This window comes from Mixophyes fleayi, chromosome 7 (assembly GCF_038048845.1).
Source record: "Mixophyes fleayi isolate aMixFle1 chromosome 7, aMixFle1.hap1, whole genome shotgun sequence".
NCBI lineage: Eukaryota > Metazoa > Chordata > Amphibia > Anura > Limnodynastidae > Mixophyes > Mixophyes fleayi.
The window spans coordinates 9,120,950-9,139,985 of NC_134408.1; the positions used below are offsets into that span (position 1 = coordinate 9,120,950).

Here is a 19,036-nt window from a genome sequence, read left to right on the forward strand (position 1 = left end):
TTCCTCCACAAATGTTCACTCTATCACCATTACCTCAAATGTTCACCCCTATCCCTCAGCCAATTTTATCCAGCCCAGACCCTCAGTCCCATCATGTTAACTTTTCACCCATTTATAGTCTCCACTTTTCCCCTGCTACTACTCTAACCCCAACAAACACACAATCTGCCCACAATACATCTCAGCCTCCAGCCCCTCGTACCACATCTCAGCCTCCAGCCCCACCTGTCACATCTCTTTCTCCATTCTACTCTTCTGAACAACTTCAGCCCTACCCTCAGTCCTACCCTTCAGGCCAACCTCAGCCCTACCCTCAGTCCTACCCTTCAGGCCAACCTCAGTCCTACCCTCTATTAAAGTAATTTTATCGTTTTCCAATAAGAATTGTTTGAGCGATTGCTTGTGTTTCCAAAGCACAAAAATAATTTATTTAGCAGATGCAAAATTTAGCAGTTCAATACATAATTATAATACAGTACAGCCGATACCAAAAGATACATACATACCGCTGCGATCGCTGTGCACTCTACTGGATCCAGCTAGAACAGTACTTCACTCCAGAATACTGTGGTCAGAGAATGACTGACTAGCTGGTCCCAGGGAGCTTGTATATATACAATCAGTGTTACAGAGAAAACAATACAGATAATGTGGCTTGCTTCTATAAGTCCAGACTTCAGGAGGGTCCAGTGTAAACAGGTCATAGGCCAGTTCAAACAACCCCCTCCAAGGGTGAGGGTCAACATTCCAGATGATTCTCCCACCCAGAAACCAGTTTGAGCTAGTCTATTCATTATACACAGTCAGTAACATTTTAAACATTTATTCCCTAACATCGCTAACTAGAATATGCAATGTGCGATCTCTTCGGCGAATGAACCGGACAACTGCTGATGAATAGGGTATTGAAATTATACTAAACATGACATAGTTCCTGCAACCTGAACCTTAAATATCATTAAGTGTACATATAACCTTAATATATATATATATATATATAACTATAAACTAAATACCATCTGCTCATAAATCACTGGGGAATGGAATCATTATAATATGAAATATATAAATAACAATGTGAGAGTACGAGTGTGTGCGTGCGTATTTTACCACGTGATCGCGCCATGCTACGTGTTACGTGGCATACTGATCGCAATCGCACGGAAAAACAATATTAACCAATATACTTTTGTTCATCCAATTTTACGACTTTGACACCGCAGTCCTACCCGTCAGGCCAACCTCAATCCTACCCTTCAGGCCAACCTTAGTCCTACTCTCAGACCTACCCTCAGTCCTACCCTTCAGGCCAACCTCAGCCCTACCCTCAGTCCTCCCCTTCAGGCCAACCTCAGTCCTACCCTTCAGGCCAACCTCAGCCCTACCCTCAGTCCTACCCTTCAGGCCAACCTCAACCCTACCCTTCTGGCCAATCTCAGCTCTACCCTCAGATGGTAACCTGCCCATGCTGATACTTGTAGTGCACCAGGCACAAACGTCTTTCATGTATTTCATGTACTTTCATACCACCCTAACAATAGGTAGTATACCATATTATAAAACACAATACATAATACCATCAGACCAAACATACCTTGCAAAAAACAATGTTTTAATGGGGGGGGCAGAAAAAAAAATTGCGGGTTGTTAGACACAAGCAGCTTACACAAAACAAAGGACATCAAAACAATTTGTAAATATAAACAGATAAGAGATACACAGCCAAGCCCCCCCAAAAATGTAAATGCGATCAAGCGTGTGAAAAAGTATTCAACAGGTATGTAACAACATTTTAAAATATAAAAGCATTGTTAATGTGGCTACAAAAGTATTCCATACAGTTTAGACATAAAAAAAATAAATGAATAATTGCATAAGACAGAGAAAACCTCTCAAGAACAAAAAACAGGAAAATAAATGATTATGCTAACTAGGAAAATAACTTATTATGCTAACTAGTATATATAATCTTTCAAAACACTTTAAACTCCAAACAATTGAAAATGTGCATCAACCATGGTTTAATTATAAAATTAAAGATATTATGGTTTGTGCAAGTCTTGCCCATGAATTTACTTAAATCGCTGCATAAAACAGAATAATTTTCTTATGTATCCTGAGGTTAACTCCTACTTTTAGTTCACAGAGTTTTCTGCCCACCACACGCCCATTTTTAAGGACGTAGGGTGTCGTAAGTGGTGCTTACGTACATATATGCTGTTACTTTGAGTGCTTGTTTGTTTGCATCTCACTGTTTTGCTTACTAAAGCCCTGTTTCTGGGCATACACAAAATTGGCAGATATTGTTAGTAGTAGGTGAGGGGAAGGCAAATGTCACACCTAGGTTTCGTACTTCATTTGACAGGATGTAAAACCATGCCGTTGACTAAAATATTGAAGGCCCGGTAATCGGACAGCTTTTGGAGCAACTAAGAGGAGCTCAATTTTTAGACATTAAGTTTTAACTGTCGGAGTTCCATCCAGGAAGATATGTCTGTTAGACATTCAGAGATTTTAGTTTGATTACAGGTTTGAAATTAGGGGTGGACAATATATCTGCGTATCATCTAGATATAGTTTATACTTGAGGCCAAAAGAGTTCATCAGGTCATGAAGCGTAAAGAGAGTGAACAGGACTGGTCCAAGAACCAAGTCAAAACACACGTGTGTTAAAGCCAGATAGCAGAGGTTCTAGGTGGCCATGGGAATTAAGACTCCAGTCATGTGTTAGAAAACCAATTGTTCTAACTATTTGAGTGTTCAATGGTAAACAAGAGGCAATGAGGGATACAGAGTCTAATACTGGTGAGAGTGGAAACTACGGTGAGGCAAGAAGACTAAGTAGAGGAGAGGAAATAGAGTTGATCTGGCAAGTGGTGGAAGGAGAGGACGAGAACAATCATTCAACTCTATGGCTAAACAAAATTAGTCAAAAGTGGATAATGGAGGTTTGGGAAGGAGAAGGAGGAAGGGTTAGAGGGAATCTCCCTGTGGGTAGTCTTTAAATTGGTCCACAAATTCTTGTGGAGAATGCACGGAGGGGAGTGAAGGAGGAATTATGATGGAAGACTAAAACAAGAAGAGATGTCGAGGGTTGGCTTTGTGAGTGTTGATTAACGTGAAGAAGTAGTGTTAGGTGGCCAGGGCAAAGTATAATGGAGAATATATTCAGCTTTAACTCTAGACAGAGGCTAAAAGGCCAACAAATAAAATGACCAGCACATATGAACTGACCGACCCTTTATAGAGTGTTACAGACTTATATCTCCCACTTCTGGAGGAGCTGAGATGGGTCAGAGTCGATTAGTATGTCAAGGAGATATACATCATCTTAAAAATATAGTAAGGACCATTCATGAATTGCAAAATGCATATTATTGTCTACAGAGCCCATTTGAAGGTACATGTAACATTATCGATTGAAACTCCACGCATTAAAGGTTCTTTTAAAAGGTTTCAGTACTTTAAGTTCAACAATCAGACACTGGTCTGCAGTTTCATAGTTGGGGTAACGTTCTCATTGGGTCGAGCTTTTAACTTCTTCATGTACAGAGAAAACAGTGGTCACAAAGTCCAAACAACTGGAACAGTTCGCAAATTTCTCCCCGGCCCCATCCTAAGACCCTTCCCTCCTTGCACTCCACCTGTTCTATTCACTCCACCCCTATCATCTCCACTTACTATCCTATTCCTCTCAGTGTTATCTCTCACAAGTTTGTCCCTCTATACCTCCTAGCTCCTTATCCTCTCTGTAATATTTCCTTTGTTCAAGTTGTGTCTTCTTATGTATCTCTTTAGTATCTTGTATTGATTTTTACTGTTTCTCTGGTCCATTACTTATCTGTATATTTTTGTTTTTATTATTTTGTTGACTGTGTGACGCTGCCGATTCTGTGTCGCTATATAATAAACGATGATGAAAATGTCATTATTGAATCTCAAAGCAAGTATCGGACTCTGCACAACTGCACACATTTTAATGTTCCAAATGTTTTTTTTATTAATATCTTATTACATACAAATTTCAAATTCAGATTATACATTTTGTGTAAACAGAGGTATATTGTTCTAATTAAGAATGTTATATCAATAGTATATATATACGGTATATATATATATATATATATATATATATATATATATATGTATTGTTAGTAGAAAGTCAGTGTTAATTAAGCAAGATATTTTATTAATTTACAATGAAATAGTAATAAATTGATAATTGATGACTTTCCTAAGTAATGCTTTTTGGATCAATCAGAGCAAAGGTAGATATTTTGATCCCCCACCAACCATAGAGGCCAAGGGGACCAAGTGACTTTATTCCAGGATATGCAATGTGGGCTCCATTTGGGAAGCAATTGAAATCCTAATGGAAATACATGTAATGTTAATTATAGTAGAATGTTAGTAGTATGCTAGTAGTATGTTAGTAGAATGCTAGTAGAATGTTAGTGGAATGCTAGTAGAATGTTAATAGAATGCTAGTAGAATGTTAGTAGTATGTTAGCAGAATACTAGTAGAATGTTAGTGTCACAACTAAGGATCAGGATACCTGCTAACGTTGGCGCAGCTCTTGTGGGAGGTACAGAGTTTAACGCACCCACGGTCTTCTCCAGGAACCTCGACAAGGAGGTATGGGTTTAGCTGCAGGGGAAGCGCAGGTCGCGGTCCTTCCACTGAGCCGTTAGTGAGGTACGAGAGAGAGGGTAGTCAGACAAGCCCAGTCAGCAACGTGCGGGTAGCGAAGATACTCAGGAAGAATCCAATAGAATGGTCAGGCAAGCCGGGTCGGTAACTTTCAGTCAATGCAGTACAGAGGGAAAATTTCCAGGATAGAAGTCAGACAAGCCAGGTTCAACAAGGTAAAACTGGAAAACAAGAGAGAACTCAGGAACAACCGATTCGAACACAGAAATGAAGCACAAGAACGCTGGAGCAGGGGGACCCAATACTCTGGCACCAGAATGGTGCCAGAGCCTGCTTTAAATAGAGCCAAGAACCAATGATAATGCCGGTAGCGTGACATTAGCAGGTGCCGCCGGAGACACTGATAAAGTCCCGTTGCGCAGCAGAGCCGACAGAAATGCCAGAAGCATCGTCTCTGGCTGCCTGGCAACCAGATGCAGCTGGGGAAATTACAGGCGCCCATCCCGAAGCAGCAGAGGGATGGTGCCTGACAGTTAGTAGAATGCTAGTAGAATGTTAGTAGAATGTCTTTTAGCCATTTTAGCAAGTACATTTTTTAGTTAGTTTGAATGTTAGCGTAATAGATTGTTAATAATATTATCCATTGCAACGTGTGATGGTGTCTGTAAAAGGTTGTGAGAGGTTCCTCTCAAGTCTGTGCACAAATGAATACGATTACATGGATAGACTGCCAATGTGGACAAGTCTATAATTACGTTTTTTAATTCACTTATGTAAGAAATTGCTACGTGTAATGCGAACAGAGATAGAGAGGATTACAGATGACATAACGGAGTGTGCTGTCTTAGTCCTAGAAGCGGAAGGACAGGTCAGTGTCGGACATTTCCTTCTTGTAGTACTCATCAAGTAGTTCATTCTGGGCCACGGTGAGCTGGTTCTTCCAGTCCCCACAGATTCCTGAAGACACAGAAAAAACAGGGATCAAGGAATTACAGATTATGAGATGTATTCATGTTTGTAAACACAATCAACAAATTATAACATACTGCGAAACCTCACAACGTTCTTCAGATGTTAGCATAATATTTGTCCATATTTCCCTCAAAGGAATGTGGATATGGACATAATTTGTACCAAAGTGGAGTTAACAGACTGTACCTTTCCTCATGAAGGGAGAGATGGTATGGTCCATGACTGAGGTAGGTATGCTGCTGTAGTTGGTCATTTTGTTCTCTTTCATAGCCTTAAATGTGGTGCTCTGGTGGATTTTCTCTATAACATCTTCTGGCAGATCCTTCTCCATGAACTTTATCACCTTCCTGATTTCACGCTTTGGGTCCTGTACCAGGAGAATGATGGAGAGGGAGAGAGAGTGAGGGAAAGGGAGAGAGAGAGATAGGGAGAGGGAGAGAGAGTGGGGGAGAGGGAGGGAGAGAGATGGAGAGAGGGAGAGAGAGAGAGGGGTGGAGAGAGGGAGAGGGAGAGAGGGGGAGAGAGAGAGAGAGAGTGATAGAGGGAGGGAGAGTGAGGGAGAGAGCTTAGTTCATAATATAAGCCCTGAATAAGGGAGGTTCCTCAGAATTAATTGAAGATCAAGGTCCATGTAATTACACAATCATAAAGCACAAGACTTTCATAGAGTGATCAAAATTGTTATATTCTGTTCAATTATTAGCAGACCAACTTTTCTTGCCATGGAAATGTTCAACAAACTACGGTCCAAAGAAAAAGGACTAAAAATGAGACAGAGGGTCCTGCTTGGGGAAGCTAACAGTCTAGAGCACGTTGATTTAAGCAAATGGTAGTAACTTTCAAAAAGTCCCCACAATGCGAAGTGTGTATGAAGGTGATTGACACCTTGTGTTTACCAGTTCAGGTGTCTCACCTCGAGTAGGTCCTCGTAGAAAAGGTAGAGGATATTTCTCTGGTGTCGCTTCTTCCACCAACCCTTCACGTGGTGGCTCCATGATCCAATGCAAACTTCAAATAGACAAGATTTATAAATCATTAGGACTCTATTAATGGGAAGTCTCCTATACTTCTGTAGCGTGCTCCATGTCTGGCATGTAAATTTGTACATACAAATATAGAACTTGTGCATACAAATTTGTCAAGATTTTATAACATCTTGATTTACGAAATTTTATAAAGTGAAAGGGGAGGGTTGAGAGACTAGAAACGCTAAAAGCTTAGGGAAGGAAAACTTGGGGAATATAAGGAAGGTTTAGAAAACGACGTGGTCTGAAAAAGTATAAAGTACCAATAGTAAGATACATGAGCTTAAAGGGAAAGTATAATTTTTAAAGGATAACATCATTAATGAGGAGTTCACCACTGAACCCCTAGCGGCTTGGAGAATACGGAATACTAGTTTATTAATTTTTTTGAAAAGGACCAAAACAGGGAGCCCTGGGAGGACAGTCCAAGGGCTTGGCGCAGTGGCAGGCTAACAATTGCCCTCTGAGCCTTCACCTGCGGCCCCCAGCTGGCTTCTGAGTCATGTGACCTCCTCTGCACACTGCTGGGAGGTCTTACACAGCTCATCCAATCAGTGAGGAGGGGGAGGAGTTAGTGTACTGCATTCTACAACATGTGCTCTCCCTCCTTCCATAACAAGCTGTGCAGGTAAGCATGGGGCAGTGTGTGCCATGTGGGGCAGGTGTGATTGGCATGTGAGGGAGGTGTGAGTGCCATGCAGTGAGGTCTCAGAGACATGCAGAGAAGTGTGTGTGTTGTGTGGGGAGGGAGGTCTGAGTGACATGGGGGTATGTGGGGAGGTCTGAGTGACGTGGGGGAATTTTGTGACAAGTGGTGTACTGAGGGCATGTAGGATTATTTTGCAGCAAGTGTCAGGTCTGAGCGGCATGTGGTTTAGGAATTTTGGAACAGGTAGGCTTGTGATTGCATTTTGTGATGAGTGATGCTGGGGTGCCGAAGTTTATTCTTGAAATTAATATGTACATGCAACCCTCAAATTATATCGGGCTGCCCATCACTGGCTTAGCGGCTAACCAAAATTTTACTAATTCATTATTTACACTCCCTAAAATGTTTGCAATGATCTGGACATGTAACCACATCGCACACATGTTGTATACATACACACACCTGTCCCATTAATGAATTCCTGTAGATATTCCTCAAATGTCCCCGGATCCGGGTGTACAATGGCCATCTGATGGAAGTGATAATATGATACCAACACATCCTTAGGGTTCCGGGCCACGTATATCATCTGTGGTGAGAGTACAGCTGAAATTCAGAATTTGCCATTCTAGATAGTCTAAATAATGTAGCTCCATCAGTGAACGTAACCTATAGTCACGTGAAAAAGAAAATACACCCCCTTTCAATTCTGAAAATGAATAATCATCTAGTGCTCACCAAGTTCCAAATAACCAAAACAGAATTTGCTCAACAATAAGCCAATATAAAGTACATAAAAGTAAGTACATCATGACTGCTTCCATATCAGGAGGGTAATTAGTGCTAGATGCTGGTAATCCTGTGCACTTTATTACGTGATCATCAGGAACTCTGACCGCTCAGGCATTCTGTTCTGGACCGCTCAGGCATTCTGTTCTGGACCGCTCAGGCATTCTGTTCTGGACCGCTCAGGCATTCTGTTCTGGAACGCTCAGGCATTCTGTTCTGGAACGCTCAGGCATTCTGTTCTGGAACACTCAGGCATTCTGTTCTGGAACGCTCAGGTTTCTGTTCTGGAACGCTCAGGTTTCTGTTAGCACTGTACCAGGTACTCCAGATTTTGTAGAAAGAGACGGATGAATTCCTTAGAACACTGGTCATCAGCTCCATCTCTTAGATATACCAGGTTTGTTTCCTGAGGGCAGCTTTGATAGGTGGATTCTGATCTCACGAAGAGCTGTCTATTAGGCAAGTGATGTGCCTGAAAAACGTATTGAGAAATTTTGGAAGACCAGGAAAAGGCAGGGGAAGGAATATCAATAGCTGCTAAAGTTACAATAAGGTTTCAAACCTCAGTCCAGAATCTCTGTATGACCTAATAAGAATCTTAACAACCTCTCCAGAAAAGAGTGGAGACACTTGGTGGTTAAAAGACCATTTCTATACAATTGGAAGACCTTCATTTTACAAACGAAAAGATTATTTACAAATGGTAAACACTGAAGACCATTTCCAAACCATCCATAAGTGGATCATGCAACAGGACAATGCTAATAGGCACACCGGCAAATTTACACCGCAATGACTGAAAAAGAAAACGTTTTGGAATAGTCAAGTCTAAGACCAGACCTCACCCTCCTTGAGATGCTGTGGTGGGCCCTTAGGGGAATTGTGCATTAGCAAATGCCATCAAGCATCAACGAACTGAAGCAGTGTTGTAAGGAGGAGTGAGCCAAAATTCCTCAAATGCAATGTAAGAGGTGGATAAACTCATACAGAAAGTGAATACATCAAGCATGCTTCTTCAGATTGTTTGGTAAGGAAGAGAGAACGATAGACCACAAGACAGACCAGACCTCTGGCTAGTACCTTGCAGTTCTTTTCCCAAAAGCTTGCTGGAAGAAGTTGTACAGGTAAATGGGACTTGATCAGACGGCGAGACTTCAGTCCATTAAGAATTTCAGTACCTGGGAAAGCAGGTGACAAAAGGTACAAATTAATGTGACAAATAGGACTTATGTTGCTGCTAACAGCAGGGTGGGAGTCTGAATTTACCATTAATATCAGTCAGTACAGTTTAACCGTCAATGACAAAACAAAAAGTGAAAAAAATCTGCCTGATATGACTGAAGTTCCATCCTTTGCTAGAAAGCTTATTTGTTTGCTTAGGAGAGTGGAGCGTCTCATTATTGTATCACTTCAAAAGATTCAAGGTTGAAACTAAGTGACTGGGGCATGGCGAGTGTGGTCACTGCAGAATTGAAGATTAATGACTAACATGCCATGCTTTACTATTTCAACTTTTTGCCCTATATCAGTATCCTTTCAGTCATTGTCTAAGAGATGTGTCTTTTTCATGTTCTAATAAATAATGTTATCTGGATATATTGCATTTTAGATACCTGTGGGCATGTCTGGAACTGCATACTCCAGAAAGGGCACCCGCTCAAATATGGCTGCTCTTTTAGTCTTCTCTGTGTCTCCACCACAAAGAATCAGATCCATAATCTCACTCATCCAGGTGGTACCTGAGGAGGGACAATGATTTTATTAATATCACGGTCCGTTGTTGCTAACTTGTCCGCTAAAGAACAGGACACTCCACTGCCTGTTGGTGAACTGTGTGAGACATTGTAGGCTTGTGCATTCCCTGGGGGACATTTAAAATAGCCATAACAACCAGATCAGGGGGTAAATGTATCAAGCTGCGAGTGTCCGGTGGGTTTGAAAAGTGAGATGTTGCCTATAGCAACCAATCAGATTATAGCTGCCATTGTGTAGAATGTACTAAATAAATGATAACTGGCATGAGATTGGTTGCTATAGGCAACATCTCACTTTTCAAACCCACCGGAAACTCACAGCTTGATACATTTACCCCCTGATGTTGGTGATTTGAACTGAACTATACAAGTGCATCTGATATTTTCTTTTCCACAAGTCTATAGAATCGCCTGCCTCTGGCTTATTTCATTATATATAGCAAATTCTTACCAATCACATGCTAGGACAATTTGACAAAAGTCACCAATGTAAAAATATGACAGAGAAAGCATTTGTTTGTTTTTTAATGCAATTTACAAATACCTTCTGAATATTTTACACCTGAACTGCAAGTTTTAAAACAAACTTGTCTCAATAATAATTGTTATTTTTTTGGACGATGTTCAATCAATTCTTGTTAAAAAAATGCCACTTTATTAAAATTTAAGTTACAGTTATAAAAGATAATATTTGATTGGTGACTATGGGTTACGTGCCCTATTTTTATATTATTATGAATGAAACGATTTAATCTATGTAAGTGCAGTATTGCTAATATTAGATTTAGTAAATTTAAAAATAAAGACATTCATTAAAGTGCTCCACATTCTAAAGGAAAATATTTTTTGAAAAAAAAAAATATTAAATTTGTAGGAGCATTTATTTAAATTGCAGATCAGCCAATATGTTAGTAAAGAGAATGTTCTAACACATATTTTTTTTAAAAAGAAACCCCCCTCATTACATAATTGCTATTTTTTTAATATTGAATATATGTTCTATATACCTGTTCTTAGAAAGAATCAAAGATTCTACAAATAACCGACATTTGTCCTTTCGAACAGATAGGACAGTTTAAAAATGGATTTGTTAATGGCCAGTTCCAAACCATAGCACAAGGTAAGAAGCCGTCTGGGAAGGGGGTTACAAGGATATTTTCAGTTTTCAGTAAAGTTCTCCTTTAGAAGTAGACGTGCTCATATGTTAAAATATTATTTCTGTCCAAAATTTGTAAAAAAAATATTTATTTTGTTTAAAAATGCTTCTTTCCATATTATGATATGTTATGTTGCACTATTGTTAACAAAATGTACAAGCCTTTTAAAAATGGCACTTTGTGTGTCTCCATATTTTTCACTTGAAATTTGAAAATCGTTGTAAATAATATGACATTAATAAGCTTTTACATGTTTGAGAAAGAGATGTTTGTGAATGTCAAATAGATATTTGTATCTGTATTTTTATATGTTTCGTACAGACGGTTCCCCAGCTCACCGGATTTAGGGTAGGTGTTTATCAACAGATCGTCTTCTCTGGCCTGGAAACGTTGAACATTTTCCCAGTTTTCTACGAAAACGCTGATCATAGGTATCCCATTCACCAATATTGCTGGGGAACGATTAGCCATGTTGACAGGTCAACGACCACAGGAATTGGAGAACACTTGTCAGTTATGGCCGAAAATGAGCAGAGAGCCAGCACCTAGGGTGATAAGTTTTTGGTACTGCATATGGGATCACAAAGATGTAAGATTTAATTAAACCTGTATTTTAGCAGGATTTCTGTTTATTAAAGGAAAGAACAGCATAATGTTGAAGAGATAAATATAATGGTATGTGAGTGGTGAATGTTTCTTAACTGCTGGTTTTTGTGCCGTACCCTATTCTCCCTTCTCCCTGTAGACAGGCCATTTGCTTACATGCTTTAACATAGGCTTAGATGTTATTAATAGATAGGACATGTGCTTACATGCTCTAACATAGGCTTATATGTTATCAGTAGACGGGCCATGTGTTTGCATGCTCTAACATAGGCTTAGATGTTATCAGTAGACAGGCCATGTGTTTACTTGCTATAACATAAGCTTAGATATCAATTACAATTGCTGAGCTTATACTATTCCTTGCTGTTTTACCAATCTAAAGTTTGAAAAAATAAACATTAAAAATAAATAAAACCAATGATTTAAGAAAGAAAAATGTACAAACAACCCCACAAACATTATATATATGTAAGTTACCAGGTGGGGCCTCCGTGGCTCGGACGTGTTTTTCCAGCACATCCCACAGATGCTCAATCGGATTGAGATCTGGGGAATTTGGAGGCCAAGTCAACACCTTGAACTCTTTGTCATGTTACAGTATGCCGTTATATTATGTCATGCTATATTATGCCATGTTATATTATATCATGTAATATTATGCAATGTTATTGTATGTCAAGTTATACTATGCCCTTATATTATGTCATGTTCTATTATGTCATGTTACAGTATGCCATGTTCTATTATGTCATGTTATAGTATGTCATGTTATATTATGTCAAGTTATAGTTTGTCATGTTATAGTTTGTCATGTTATATTATGTCATGCTATAGTATTTCATGTTATAATATGTCATGTTATAGTATGTCATGCTATATTATGTCATGTTATAGTATGTCATGCTATATTATGTCATGTTATAGTATGTCATGCTATATTATGTCATGATATAGTATACCATGTTATAGTATGTCATTTTACATTATGCCATGTTATAGTATGTCATGTTTGTTTTATTATGCCATGTCAGTTTATTTGTTTTGTTTCGTCATTTTGTCCCTCCTACTTTAAACCACTGCGGATCTCTTGTGACTCCTTATAACTAAACTTGATTAATAATAATAATATAAATAAATAGTGAATAATAGTAATAATAATAATAATAATAATAATAATATAAATAATGGATAATAATAATTTTAATAATATAATGGATAACAATAATAACAACAATATAAATAATGGATAATAATAATAATAATAATAATAATAATAATAATTCTGCAGTATTTACAGGTTACAAGCAATCATTACATGTACAGTTTATGCAGAATATAACACATACCACAAGAGAAGCCATACATCCCTCCCCATAACTATAACCAGACTTACAGCAGTTGTAGCAATGATACAGAACAGCTCAGCCTCACAGCAGCATGGAGACCAGCTAACGGTCAGATCTTTGTCTCCCTCCTATAATGTGCTACCGAAGATAGTGTATTATTATCTGCTAACACACAGAACACATTACGGGGATAAGGGATCCCAGGCACAGTTTTAAACTCACACACTCCAAACTGTCAGATGACACCCTATACTCTGAGATGAAAATACACCAAATAATATGCATCAGGGATTAAGTATGATGTCTGCGATATTAAGTTACCAAATCCTATATAATTACCTTTGTAAAAGTTGCAGCATGTGACGAACCTGAGCTGGCAGATACAAGGAGAACAATATTCACTGTGGACTCAGTCTCATTGAGGGGGAGGAGAACTGCAATATTACATTATTAACCCTTTTATGTCTGTGACTATGGGGGCAGTGCAGGGTCATAGTTGAAGGTATGAATGGTCTCATAGCATCGTTTAATCACTGATGCCCAAATAATTGGGCCTGTTGTGGATTTTCTATTTAGTATCTAAAACTCTCCTGTCACTATCTGACTTGTCAAAGTAGAATAAACAGGGCAGTATTATTGTTAAGAACTATTTGGGAAAATATCCTGAGAACCAGGACTTTTAGGCTCTGAAAGAAACATTTAACATTTATCTTTCATGGTAAAAGGAACGTTCAACATTGACCTCCGCTCAGACCCTATCCTGCCGCCCTCCCTACACACAAACTTTTCCAGATTAGCAGATGTTTTGGTCCCTTGTTTGAAAGATTACATATTGATGTCAACAATTTCTGTTCTTGTGTCTCTTATCATACACTGACTGGTCCACATTGTTAATGACTCTTAATGCCAAGAGGTTCTGTGGCAGCCATAGGATTCCCTGGACCATCTAAACTAACAAACAAAATAGGCATATCGCCCAATCTATTGGTTACTTAAAGATAGCTCTTATCTGAGCAATGCAGCATGTCGAGACAGCTGGTTATCTACCTTCTATTAGACAGTATTACAAAGAGGCGGGTGTGAGGCTGAAAGAGTAGGATGATCAGTAGAGGAACAACGCTCCGTAGAGGCTGAGGCAGTAGCATGGTCAGTAGAGGAACAACGCTCCGTAGAGGCTGAGAGAGTAGGATGGTCAGTAGAGCAACAACGCTCCGTAGAGACTAAGGCAGCATGGTCAGTAGAAGAACAACGCTCCGTAGAGGCTGAGAGAGTGGGATGGTCAGTAGAGGAACAACGTTCCGTAGAGACTGAGGCAGTAGCATGGTCAGTAGAGAAACAACGCTCCATAGAGGCTGAGAGAGTAGGATGGTCAGTAGAGGAACAACGCTCCGTAGAGACTGAGAGAGTATCATGGTCAGTAGAGGAACGATGTTCCATAGAGGCTAAGAGAGTGGGATGGTCAGTAGAGGAACAACGCTTCTTAAAGGCTGAGAGTGGGATGGTCAGTAGAGCAACGACGCTGAGAGAGTAGCATGGTCAGTAGAGGAACAACACTCCGTAGAGGCTGAGAGAGTGGGATGGTCAGTAGAGGAACAATGCTTCGTAGATGCTGAGAGAGAAGCATGGTCAGTAGAGGAACAACACTTCGTAGAGGCTGAGAGAGTAGCATGGTCAGTAGAGGAACAACGCTCTGTAGATGCTGAGAGAGTACCATGGTCAGCAGAGGAACAACGCTCCGTAGAGGCTGAGAGAGTAGGATGGTCAGAAGAGGAACAACGCTCCGTAGAGACTGAGGCAGTAGCATGGTCAGTAGAGGAACAACGCTCCATAGAGGCTGAGAGAGTAGGATGGTCAGTAGAGGAACAACGCTCCGTAGAGACTGAGGCAGTAGCATGGTCAGTAGAGGAACAACGCTCCGTAGAGGCTGAGAGAGTGGGATGGTCAGTAGAGGAACAACGCTTCTTAAAGGCCGAGAGTGGGATGGTCAGTAGAGGAACGACGCTGAGAGAGTAGCATGGTCAGTAGAGGAACAACGCTCCGTAGAGGCTGAGAGAGTGGGATGGTCAGTAGAGGAACAACGCTCCGTAGAGACTGAGAGAGTATCATGGTCAGTAGAGGAACGATGTTCCATAGAGGCTGAGAGAGTGGGATGGTCAGTAGAGGAACAACGCTTCTTAAAGGCTGAGAGTGGGATGGTCAGTAGAGGAACGACGCTGAGAGAGTAGCATGGTCAGTAGAGGAACAACACTCCGTAGAGGCTGAGAGAGTGGGATGGTCAGTAGAGGAACAATGCTTCGTAGATGCTGAGAGAGAAGCATGGTCAGTAGAGGAACAACACTCCGTAGAGGCTGAGAGAGTAGCATGGTCAGTAGAGGAACAACGCTCTGTAGATGCTGAGAGAGTACCATGGTCAGCAGAGGAACAACGCTCCGTAGAGGCTGAGAGAGTAGGATGGTCAGAAGAGGAACAACGCTCCGTAGAGACTGAGGCAGTAGCATGGTCAGTAGAGGAACAACGCTCCATAGAGGCTGAGAGAGTAGGATGGTCAGTAGAGGAACAACGCTCCGTAGAGACTGAGGCAGTAGCATGGTCAGTAGAGGAACAACGCTCCGTAGAGGCTGAGAGAGTGGGATGGTCAGTAGAGGAACAACGCTTCTTAAAGGCCGAGAGTGGGATGGTCAGTAGAGGAACGACGCTGAGAGAGTAGCATGGTCAGTAGAGGAACAACGCTCCGTAGAGGCTGAGAGAGTGGGATGGTCAGTAGAGGAACAACGCTCCGTAGAGACTGAGAGAGTATCATGGTCAGTAGAGGAACGATGTTCCATAGAGGCTGAGAGAGTGGGATGGTCAGTAGAGGAACAACGCTTCTTAAAGGCTGAGAGTGGGATGGTCAGTAGAGGAACGACGCTGAGAGAGTAGCATGGTCAGTAGAGGAACAACACTCCGTAGAGGCTGAGAGAGTGGGATGGTCAGTAGAGGAACAATGCTTCGTAGATGCTGAGAGAGAAGCATGGTCAGTAGAGGAACAACACTCCGTAGAGGCTGAGAGAGTAGCATGGTCAGTAGAGGAACAACGCTCTGTAGATGCTGAGAGAGTACCATGGTCAGCAGAGGAACAACGCTCCGTAGAGGCTGAGAGAGTAGGATGGTCAGAAGAGGAACAACGCTCCGTAGAGACTGAGGCAGTAGCATGGTCAGTAGAGGAACAACGCTCCATAGAGGCTGAGAGAGTAGGATGGTCAGTAGAGGAACAACGCTCCGTAGAGACTGAGGCAGTAGCATGGTCAGTAGAGGAACAACGCTCCGTAGAGGCTGAGAGAGTGGGATGGTCAGTAGAGGAACAACGCTGAGAGAGTAGCATGGTCAGTAGAGGAACAACGCTCCGTAGATGCTGAGAGAGTACCCTGGTCAGTAGAGGAACAACGCTCCGTAGAAGCTGAGAGAGTGGGATGGTCATTAAAGGAACAATGCTCTGTAGAGGCTGAGGCAGTATCATGGTCAGTAGTGGAGCATCGCACCGTAGAGGCTCAGGCAGTAACATGGTCAGTAGAGGAACAATGCTCGGCAGAGGCAGTATCATGGTCAGTATAGGAACATCGCTCTGTAGAGGCTGAGGCAGTAGCATGGTCAGTAGAGGAACAACGCTCCGTAGAGGCTGAGAGAGTAGGATGGTCAGTAGAGCAACAACGCTCCGTAGACACTGAGGCAGTAGCATGGTCAGTAGAAGACCAACGCTCCGTAGAGGCTGAGAGAGTGGGATGGTCAGTAGAGCAACAATGCTCCGTAGAGACTGAGGCAGTAGCATGGTCAGTAGAAGAACAACGCTCCGTAGAGGCTGAGAGAGTGGGATGGTCAGTAGAGGAACAACGTTCCGTAGAGACTGAGGCAGTAGCATGGTCAGTAGAGGAACAACGCTCCAAAGAGGCTGAGAGAGTAGGATGGTCAGTAGAGGAACAACGCTCCGTAGAGACTGAGGCAGTAGCATGGTCAGTAGAGGAACAACGCTCCATAGAGGCTGAGAGAGTGGGATGGTCAGTAGAGGAACTATGTTCCGTAGAGGCTGAGAGAGTGGGATGGTCAGTAGAGGAACAACACTCCGTAGAGACTGAGAGAGTATCATGGTCAGTAGAGGAACAACACTCCGTTGAGGCTGAGAGAGTAGCATGGTCAGTAGAGGAACAACGCTCCGTAGAGGCTGAGAGAGTGGGATGGTCAGTAGAGGAACAACGCTCCGTAGAGACTGAGAGAGTATCATGGTCAGTAGAGGAACAACACTCCGTAGAGGCTGAGAGAGTAGCATGGTCAGTAGAGGAACAACGCTCTGTAGATGCTGAGAGAGTACCATGGTCAGTAGAGGAACAACGCTCCGTAGAGGCTGAGAGAGTAGGATGGTCAGAAGAGGAACAACGCTCCGTAGAGACTGAGGCAGTAGCATGGTCAGTAGAGGAACAACACTCCGTAGCGGTTGAGAGAGTAGGATGGTCAGAAGAGGAACAACGCTCCGTAGAGACTGAGGCAGTAGCATGGTCAGTAGAGGAACAATGCTCCATAGAGGCTGAGAGAGTGGGATGGTCAGTAGAGGAACGACGCTGAGAGAGTAGCATGGTCAGTAGAGGAACAACGCTCCGTAGAGGCTGAGAGAGTGGGATGGTCAGTAGAGGAACAACGCTCCGTAGAGACTGAGAGAGTATCATGGTCAGAAGAGGACCAACGCTCCGTAGAGACTGAGGCAGTAGCATGGTCAGTAGAGGAACAACGCTCCATAGAGGCTGAGAGAGTGGGATGGTTAGTAGAGGAACAACATTCCGTAGAGACTGAGGCAGTAGCATGGTCAGTAGAGGAACAACGCTCCGTAGAGGCTGAGAGAGTAGGATGGTCAGTAGAGGAACAACGCTCCGTAGAGACTGAGAGAGTATCATGGTCAGAAGAGGACCAACGCTCCGTAGAGACTGAGGCAGTAGCATGGTCAGTAGAGGAACAACGCTCCATAGAGGCTGAGAGAGTGGGATGGTTAGTAGAGGAACAACATTCCGTAGAGACTGAGGCAGTAGCATGGTCAGTAGAGGAACAACGCTCCGTAGAGGCTGAGAGAGTAGGATGGTCAGTAGAGGAACAACGCTCCGTAGAGACTGAGGCAGTAGTATGGTCAGTAGAGGAACAACGCTCCGTAGAGGCTGAGAGAGTGGGATGGTCAGTAGAGGAACAACGCTGAGAGAGTAGCATGGTCAGTAGAGGAACAACACTCCATAGAGGCTGAGAGAGTGGGATGGTCAGTAGAGGAACAACGCTCCGTAGAGGCTGGGAGAGTAACATGGTCAGTAGAGGAACAATGCTACGTAGAGGCTGAGAGAGTAGCATGGTCAGTAGAGGAACAACGCTCCGTAGATGCTGAGAGAGTACCCTGGTCAGTAGAGGAACAATGCTCCGTAGAAGCTGAGAGAGTTGCATGGTCAGTAGAGGAACAATGCTCTGTAGATGCTGAGAGAGTAGCATGGTCAGTAGAGGAATGACGTTCCGTAGAGGCTGAGAGAGTGGAATGGTCAATAGAGGAACAACGCTCCGTAGTGGCTGAGTGAGTAGCATGGTCAGTAGAAGAACAACGCTCCGTAGAGGCTGAGAGAGTGGGATGGTCATTAAAGGAACAATGCTCCGTAGAGGTTGAGGCAGTATCATGGTCAGTAGAGGAACAATGCTCGGCAGAGGCAGTATCATGGTCAGTATAGGAACATCGCTCCGTAGAGGCTGAGGCAGTAGCATGGTCAGTAGAGGAACAATGCTCGGCAGAGGCAGTATCATGGTCAGTATAGGAACATCGCTCCGTAGAGGCTGAGGCAGTAGCATGGTCAGTAGAGGAACAACGCACCGTAGAGGCTGAGAGAGTAGCATGGTCAGTAGAGGAACAAAGCTTCATAGAAGCTGAGAGAGTAGGATGGTCAGTAGAGGAACAATGCTCCGTAGAGACTGAGGCAGTAGCATGGTTAGTAGAGGAATGCCGTTCTGTAGAGGCTGAAAGAGTGGGATGGTCAGTAGAGGAACGACGCTCCATAGAGGCTGAGAGAGTGGGATGGTCAGTAGAGGAACAATGCT

The 19,036-nt window shown here is 42.4% G+C and overlaps 1 protein-coding gene across 4 annotated transcripts in view; it reads right to left on the bottom strand.

The window, feature by feature from the left end:
• Positions 1–4,204: 4,204 nt before the first annotated feature.
• LOC142097268 (sulfotransferase 1 family member D1-like) overlaps positions 4,205–19,036 on the bottom strand; it is a 34,337-nt gene continuing 19,505 nt past the window's right edge. For 3 of the 4 annotated variants that reach the window (XM_075178961.1, XM_075178963.1, XM_075178964.1), the window contains 7 exons: positions 11,336–11,542; positions 9,700–9,825; positions 9,167–9,264; positions 7,760–7,886; positions 6,537–6,631; positions 5,810–5,990; positions 4,205–5,608 (listed from right to left, as the gene is read on the bottom strand). In XM_075178961.1, coding sequence (XP_075035062.1) covers positions 5,502–5,608; positions 5,810–5,990; positions 6,537–6,631; positions 7,760–7,886; positions 9,167–9,264; positions 9,700–9,825; positions 11,336–11,468 — 867 coding nt within the window. In that variant the 5' untranslated portion in view covers positions 11,469–11,542 and the 3' untranslated portion in view covers positions 4,205–5,501. Of the gene's footprint in view, positions 5,609–5,809; positions 5,991–6,536; positions 6,632–7,759; positions 7,887–9,166; positions 9,265–9,699; positions 9,826–11,335; positions 11,565–12,996; positions 13,184–19,036 lie in introns of those variants that run through there. The other variant, XM_075178962.1, reaches the window with a different exon arrangement.